The sequence below is a fragment of the Macrobrachium rosenbergii genome, chromosome 48, assembly GCF_040412425.1.
Source record: "Macrobrachium rosenbergii isolate ZJJX-2024 chromosome 48, ASM4041242v1, whole genome shotgun sequence".
Lineage (NCBI taxonomy): Eukaryota > Metazoa > Arthropoda > Malacostraca > Decapoda > Palaemonidae > Macrobrachium > Macrobrachium rosenbergii.
This window is the reverse complement of record NC_089788.1, coordinates 68,772,720-68,782,265: the sequence shown is the minus strand read 5'-3', so window position 1 is coordinate 68,782,265 and position 9,546 is coordinate 68,772,720. Positions and strand designations below refer to the sequence as shown.

The window sequence follows — 9,546 nt, the reverse complement described above, 5'->3', positions numbered from 1 at the left end:
TTTGTTATATACTCATACTAAGATGAATCTCTCTCTCTCTCTCTCTGAGCTGAAAACTTTCTCTTTTTAGTCAAATGCTCATTCTAAGATGAAGAATCTCTCTCTCTCTCTCTCTCTCTCTCTCTCTCTCTCTCTCTCTCTCTCTCTCTCTCTCTCAGCTGAAAACTTCCTCTTTTGAGTCAAATGCTCATTCTAACATGAAGAATCTCTCTCTCTCTCTCTCTCTCTCTCTCTCTCTCTCTCTCTCTCTCTCTCTCTCTCTCTCTCTCTCTCCCCTTACACACACACCACCTCATTTCCTTGCCATTAAGATGAGGACCTGCTATGCCAGCGAATGAAATCAACCAGTTTCCCTTAATTACTCTGGCAACGAGTTAAACGTGTTTCTTTTTTTTTTTTTCTGATGGAAATGTTATTAGAGCAGTCGGTCGGCAGGTGCTGCCACTTCGTATATTTCTAACAATGATCTCAAATTATAGTCAAGGTGAGGAGGAGGAGGAGGAGGAGGAGGAGGAGGAGGAGGAGGAGGCAAAGAAAATCAATTTCTGCAGTACAGGCAACACAGAGATGGGGATCGAGCATAAAGTGAATTTTCAACACTTGCTGTCTCTGGGTGCTACAGTTTTCAAGTTTTTGGACTTATTAGTTAACTGGGAATGGTAAGTATCTCTGCTAGTGGTGGAGAAGATAATAGTTCCAGCGTCATTTGTTTTGAATTTGCTGATGAAATGAGTAAAAAGACAGGTACTATTTCTGTTGCTTTCATTCTTGTCAGTATCACATCAGTTGTAATGAGTTCAATTTGCAGACATAATCCGCATTAAAATCCTTTATATTTTGTCCCACGGTAACACATCCCCGGGGGTGGGGAGGGGTTAGTGCCGTCAGTGCACCTCATGCGGTGCACTGTAGCCATTACTTAAGGTTCTTTGCAACGTGCCTTCGGTCCCTAGCTGCAACCCCTTTCGTTCCTTTTACTGTACCTCCCTTTCATATTCTCTCTTCCATCTTACTTTCCACCATCTTCTAACAACTGATTCATAGTGCAACTGCGAGGTTTTCTTCCTATTACACCTTTCAAACCTCTTACTGTCAATTTCCGTTTCAGCGCTGAATGACCTCATGGGTTCCAGCGCTTGGTCTTTGGCCTAAAGTCTATATTCAATTCAATTCAACCCATGGTGACACTTACGGCGCAATAAAATTTACTAATACTTCGCTTCGTGAAAATGCCTAAACTACACTAAGGCTGTTTAAGTTACACTGATTCTTGATCCATACATTTAAGCCCTTTTATTGATAGAACATGATACAAATATGACTGATCTGTCCAATTATTTGAGAAAAAAAATAATATAGCAACTTAAACAGGGTAAATGACTTTTAACAAGAATGAATGAAGGGAGTTCCCTAATTATAAAGACGCCCCGATTTTCATGTAAGATATATTTAATAATAATGATAATAAATTTTAAAATTACACCATCCTTACTCCGCATGCCGAACTACGAAACTTATTATTGAAATAAAACATAAACTCAGATATCTTACGTAAATTCTAATTGACCTATTCAGCTAAAAAACCGTTCATTTTTTCCTTTTGTTCTGAAGCAACAAGATTCAGATTATCTAATACTTAATCTATATTTCTTTACCAATTTTTACACATTATTTCACTGTATTGTATATAACCATTATTTCTTCATAGACTGAGTATTACTTATTTACCAGATGCATTAACATCAAAATATCTATCTATTAACAATGCCTTAAAATGAGATATAAATGTATGTATAAATACTCATGTGTATATATATATATATATATATATATATATATATATATATATATATATATATATATATATATATATATATATATATATATATATATATATATATATATATATATATATATATATATATATATGTATATGTATATATATAAAGTCTAACTGGAATGTCACTGGACAATGTGCTGTCACTTCAGTATTCCAATGACTCATCACAACTATCTATATAAGCAAACACCCATTACCATATTTACCTATTATTCCAACAAACATTAAAAAAAATCATCAATCAGCCAACAACACATTGTCGGATAACACGGCGTCCGAGAGAGAGAGAGAGAGAGAGAGAGAGAGAGAGAGAGAGAGAGAGAGAGAGAGGAGAGAGAGAGAGAGAGAGAGGAATCTTACACTTGATGATGGTCTCATCACAAACTCCATTCAAGAAGAACTCCAAAGTTAGGGCGGGGAAAAGTGAGACGCCCAAAACCAAAGGAATATCAGGAGGGAATAAAGAAAAAAAAAATTCCATACAAACTGATACTTTCCTAAGTTTTTGGGTCAAAGCGATTCCTTATACGGAGTCTACGTATACTCTCTCCCTATCATTCTCCATTTCACCCTTAGGGAAAGTAATTCTACGATGTGTTACTCTTTTGATGTTCATTAAGTTTTAGGGTGAGGCTGCTAGCTTCACGCCCTTATTCGACCTTGTTGGATCCTAACACAGTCGAACAGCAACCAGGTACATGATTCACTGGTGATATCAACACAGGAACAAAGGTGATTAATAGATTGTGCCTAAATTGTCCTGTTTCCCCCGGGAATCGATTCTGTCTTGTTGTAACCTAAGACAGTCGACTAACTACCAGGTACATAATTCACTGTTAAGGTCAATAGAGGAACAAAGGTGATTAATAGATTGTAACTAAATTGTCCTGCCTCTCTCGGGAATAGAGTAATGTATTTACTTATTCAAAATATTTATATTGTAACCTAACACAGTCGACTAACTATCAGGTACATAATTCACCGCTAAGGTCAACAGAGGAACAAAGGTGATCAATAGATTGTAACTAAATTGTCCTGCCTCTCTCGGGAATAGAGTAATGTATTTACTTATTCAAAATATTCATATTGTAACCTAACACAGTCGACTAACTATCAGGTACATAATTCACTGCTAAGGTCAACAGAGGAACAAAGGTGATCAGTAGATTGTAACTAAATTGTCCTGCCTCTCTCGGGAATAGAGTAATGTATTTACTTATTCAAAATATTTATATTGTAACCTAACACAGTCGACTAACTATCAGGTACATAATTCACTGCTAAGGTCAATAGAGGAACAAAGGTGATCAATAGATTGTAACTAAATTGTCCTGCCTCTCTCGAGAATAGAGTAATGTATTTACTTATTCAAAATATTCATATTGTAACCTAACACAGTCGACTAACTATCAGGTACATAATTCACTGCTAAGGTCAACAGAGGAACAAAGGTGATTAATAGATTGTAACTTAATTGTCCTGTCTCTCCCGGGAATCGATTCTGTCTTGTTGTAACCTAAGACAGTCGACTAACTACCAAGTACATAATTAACTGATGAGGTACATCAGGAAGAAAGGTGTTTAACACAGTAACTAAATTGTCCAGTCTCCATCGGGAATCGAATAATGTTTCCATTTATGCATATATATCCGTCTTGTTGTAACCTAACACAGCCGACTAATTATTAGGCACGGAATTCACTGCTGACGTCAGCACAGGAACAAAAGTGATAAATGGACTGCAGCTAAATTGTCCTGCCTTTCCCAGAAATAGAATAATCTATTTTTGCTTAAATTTTAGGCATTCATCTACCTATCAGTCCACTTATGCTCTTCATTCATTTATCCATCGATTAATGCATTTACAAATCCAACTATCCTTTTTACTTATGCACGTTTTAATTCATATTTTTACTCACCAACCTTATTTATTGCACTAAGTTCTGACTCTAATTTATCTGTGCTATACAACATAAAATGTATTTGTCCATCTGTCCAACAACCTATCTATCTGGTAATGTACACAACGAGTAACAAAACCATGACTACTAATCCTTACCTATAAAAAACAAGTAAAAAATGCGCTGAAGAAATCATTTTCTGTACAGCATAAGATGCTGTATGAAACCTCTCAGCCATGGCCCATGAAACTTTCAGCCACGGCCCGGTGTTGTCCTGTGTTGTTGGCACGTATAGAAGTGCTAGATGCACGATTATGGCTAACTTTAACCTTAAATAAAATGAAAAGTAAAACAAAACTACGCGAATACAATACGCCAAATTTACTGTTCAAGGATGCCGATGAGATTGTAAAAGACTGGCATTTATTCTATCTATCTATCTATTTATCCATCCATCTACCTATCTATCTATCTATCTATCTATCTTCGTTTACCAGTAATCTACTTAAGTGAATATTGGTGTACACAGCTGAAGCGTTTCCCTCGAGATGTCAAATCGAGCTTCTCTAGAGATGACGCAACCATGCCCGAAATTTGGTATTTCTCTCTCTCTCTCTCTTTCTCTCTCTCTCTCTCTCTCTCTCTCTCTCTCTCTCTCTCTCTCTCTCTCTCTCTCGTTATCTTTCTATATTTTCCATAATATTACTCCATAATAAAACTACGTACCGAAGGTATGAAAGACGAAACAAAAAGAAATAATAAAAATTCGTCTCTGCTACGAATGAAAATGATAGATCTGAAGCGACAGGAATACTAAAATAGAAAGTATTAGCCATATGACGTCATCTACCTTTCAACGGGACAATGTTATGTGAAACGATATACTAAACAAAAAAAAAAGTTTGGTTATCAAACCATGAAATTATTAACTAAGCCTGAAACGGGACATTATGGTACAGTCTTGAGAGAAAGAGTACAATTGTACAATCATAATAGCGAGGTCCCTCTCTCACTCTCTATCTCATCTATATCTATTTTTGTGTATCTTTATTTGTGTGATTTTATCTACCTGTCCATCTACACACAAACAAACATACACATAGACACACAGGCACACACACACAAACACACACACACACACACACACACACACACATATATATATATATATATATATATATATTTCTTAATATATATACGCATATATATATATATATATATATATATATATATATATATATATATATATATATATATATATATACGTGTGAATTGGTGCTAGGCTAATACTCATTAATTTGGTGATAAAACAATACGAACAAATAAAATATAAGAACAAGAAAATACACATACCGCCCTCATCAAAATGCTCTTCAAGTCATTTTCCCTTAAAAAAAGAGAGAGAAAAAAAAGTGAAGAAAACGGAATAAATTAAAAAAAAAAAAATTACAGACAGCGTCTCGCAAATGACATTAACCTTGAAACAACTTTAACAAGTTACTTTAGGTGTGGCGTCCACAAGACAATTGAGTCTCATGTTAATTACCAATTACTGTGACGTTCAGGGAGAGAGAGAGAGAGAGAGAGAGAGAGAGAGAGAGAGAGAGAGAGAGAGAGACAATACTGTCATTTTTTCTTTTGTCTAATGCGAAAATAAAATAAAAACTATGTCTATTTTTCAATCTTTTATATCAGTGTTTTGTGATGGATCGGTCATGGGGTAAGAATGGACGATAAAAGGCTAGTGAAAGAGGTTTATAATCAGGAAGGCCTTTCATATCAAGACAGCCTGAGATTGAATGGTGCAGTGTGTGAATGCGGGTTCGATACGCTGCTAGTGGTCATTCTATACGAAGATATATAAAGCGGCTAATATTGTGGACGTTTTCTATACAGAGTTTATCCATAAAAAAGCAGTTAAAGTGTGAATGAGCTGGTGACGGTTTTTTTTTTTTTTGCTTTGGAAAGCAGTTTTCTGATAGGGAACAGATTGAAATTGCTGTAATATACACACACACACACACACACACATACATATATATATATAATATATATATTATATATATATATATATATATATATATATATATATATATATATATATATATATATATATATATATATATATATATATATATATAATGCAACTTCTCTTGACAGCCAACAGTAATAGTACATCATCTACATAACAGTTATAGTTATGCTAGTTTACCTATATCGTCATATATACACACACATATATATGTATATATATGGTGTGTGCGTATATATATATATATATATATATATATATATATATATATATATATATATATATATATATATATATGTGTGTGTGTGTGTGTGTGTGTGTGTGTGTGTGTGTGTGTGTGTGTGCGTGCGTGCGCGCTTGCCAAGTGAGTGTAAACATAAAGGCCAAGTCTTTGCAACACATGCGACAGTGCGTCTGTGTTCTCAAATCAATCCCTCAGCGACTGAATTACAATGAAGACGAAATTAGCAGCCTTTAGAAGCAAAAATAACTGACAAGTTAAACACGAGAGCGCTGCGAAAAGTTAGGAATTTAATTCCCAGAAGTTATCACTTCCTCATTAAGTGGGGTTCATGCTGAAGCGTGATTAGTTCAAGAGTCTTAAGAATCCGGAATTGTTGAGAGTCGGTCGTGTCGGGGTCCCCTTCGACTCGTGTTAGCTCGTGAATGATCGTATTTTTTTTCTATATTACGACAGTGAAATAGACACACTTATATGAACTGTTTCTGTCTTGTACTTCTATATTCGGACAATGATATATAGATACACTTATATAAACTGTTTCTGTCTTCTACTTTTTCTATATTTGGACAATGAAATATACACATTTATGTGAACTGTTTTAGTTTTGTATTTTTTCTATATTCCGACATAATGATAAATGGACATATAGACACACTTATGAGAACCGTTTTAGCTTTGTATTTTTTCTATATTCGGACATAATGATATATAGACACACTTATGTGAACTGTTTTAGTTTTGTATTTTTTCTATATTCGGACATAATGATATATAGACACACTAATGTGAACTGTTTTAGTTTTGTATTTTTTTCTATATTCGGACATAATGCTATAAAGATACACTTATATGAACTGTTTCTGTCTTGCATTTTTTCTATATTCGGACGATGAAACAGACACAATTATATGAACTGTTTCTGTCTTGTATTTTTCTATATTCGGACAATGAAACAGACACACTTATATGAACATTTTTTGTCTTTAATTTTTTCTATATTCGGACAATGAAACAGATACACTTGTATGAACTGTTTCTGTCTGGTATTTCTTCTATATTCGGACACAATGATACGCAGACACACATATACGAAATATTTATGTCTTGGTTCAGTCGTTCGTATGTCATGAAGAATCGCTATTACGGGGTGAACGAAATATTTTTTAGTTTGATCGTGGAGTTTCGGGACTTAATCTTCTTAGGAAAGGGTCGCTTATGTCATATTTGTGGTACTGGAATTGGAATATAGAGTTTGGGCCAGAGGCCAAGCACTGGGCCCTATGAGGTCATTCAGCGCTGGAAAGGAAAATGAAAGATAGGTTTGAAAGGTTTGACAGGAGAAAAACCTCAAAGCAGTTGCACTATGAAATAATTGTTAGGAGAGGGTGGATAGCAAGATGGAAGAAAGATAATATGAACGGAGGTAGAGTGAAAGGAATGAAAGGGGTTGCAGCTAGGGGCTGAGGGGACGCTGCAAAGAACCTTAAGTATTGCCTACAGTGCACCATATGAGGTGCACTGACGGCACTAGCCCCCTATGGGGGTCATATTTCGGGAGCCCGACTTATCCCAACATGAACCCGACTAACTTGAATCTCCTTCATGGTCGAACTCCATCAGACTTGAACTTACCTACGATGAATTTCAACCAACGTTGTCACTGAGTAACAAGATAATTTTAAACATGAAAAAAAACAGTTACTTAATTTAAATGACCCAGCCAAATTGACCTAAATGTTTATCAAAATGCTACAAACCTAACCAAATGATTTAAATGTGGGTTTATATCAAATGTGGTTTTATATGCACAATGCATACAAATACTTAACTTCGATTTCACAGACAAAAAATTGGTCAAACCTATGCTTATTATTTTTTACAATTTAATTTTTTTATAATTTAAAGAAACAAGTAATAAAATGCGCCGAAGTTTCTACGGCGCAATCGAGTTTTCTGTACAGCCGCTACAGCATATAATCAAGGCCACCGAAAATAGATCTATCTTTAGGTGGTCTCGGTATAATGCTGTATGAGCCGCGACCCATGAAACTTTAACCATCGCCTGGTGGTGGCCTGTCCTATATCGATGCCTGACGCACGATGATGGCTAATTTTAACCTTAAATCAAATAAAAGCTACTGAGGGTAGAGGGCTGCAATTTGGTATGTTTGATGATTGGAGGGCGGATGATCGACATACCAATTTGCGGCCCTCTAGCCTCAGTAGTTTTTGCGATCTGAGGGCGGACAGAAAACTGCGGAAGGACAGGCAAATAGCCATCTCAATAGATTTCTTTTACAGACAACTAAAAATCGATAAATATTCGTTCTGCCCTTCAGAAAACTCTAAACCCTTCTGAAGAGAGCGTCATTTTCATACTTTACAAAAAAAAAAAAAAAACCCCAACGACGGACAGGGAAGTAAAAAGTGTCTCCCGAAAAGCTTCCAAACCATAAAACCAGATGAAATGCCCCAAAATATTTCGTTCTCCAAGGACTTAATGCGAAACGTGACGAGGTAAGACGATAAAAGGGATTCGTGAAATAAAACTTATTTTGATACTTTATTCGGCAAATATTATGTACAACCAATACTCAGTTTGTATTATATATATATATATACAGTATATATATATATATATACAGTATATATATATATATATATATATATATATATATATATATATATATATATATATATATGTATATATATACATATATATATATATATATATATATATATATATATATATATATATATATATATATATATATATATATATATATAACAAGTGAAATGCATTACATACATACTATGCATACATTAATACACATGTACACAGTTACTCCTATAGAATCATATATATATATATATATATATATATATATATATATATATATATATATATATATATATATATATATGTATGTATACTGAAAGTTCGTAAAATAAACGCAAAATAATCCGAACGATAACCAAATAACGAATGGAACATATAAGCGATGGGCGTCGGAGGAATCTTCCTTACTGTCGATGTCAGGAGACGAATAATTTCCTGCCCTGAACCGCAGCATAAAGGAACCCCGGAAATGAAAGCAAAAATAATTTCCTTTTGCCCTGCAGATACTTCTCGTGAAGGAATGGGATTCTATTAACCTCTCTCTCTCTCTCTCTCTCTCTCTCTCTCTCTCTCTCTCTCTCTCTCTCACACACACACAAACGCTAATACTGGAACAGCATAAGCTGAGTGCTGTACACAAACACGCGCATATATATATATATATATACATATATATATATACAGTATATATATATATATATATATATATATATATATATATATATATATATATATATATATATATATATATATTCAAAAGCTACAAACGTCCTTTAATATCAATTCGCTCTACCTCGGAAATAATATATTTTCATATATGTTACCGAAGGGGAATTTTAGTTGATAATAAGTCCACCGTCCCGTGGGGTCAACCAGCGACGGACGAGGACTCAGGACTACAGGAACGCA

The 9,546-nt window shown here is 34.5% G+C and overlaps 1 protein-coding gene across 1 annotated transcript in view; it reads left to right on the top strand.

The window, feature by feature from the left end:
- Positions 1–462: 462 nt before the first annotated feature.
- LOC136831131 (uncharacterized) overlaps positions 463–9,546 on the top strand; it is a 38,935-nt gene continuing 29,851 nt past the window's right edge. Inside the window, exon 1 of the mRNA XM_067091085.1 lies at positions 463–659. Within this exon, the coding sequence (XP_066947186.1) occupies positions 463–659 (197 nt within the window). The remainder of the gene's footprint in view (positions 660–9,546) is intronic.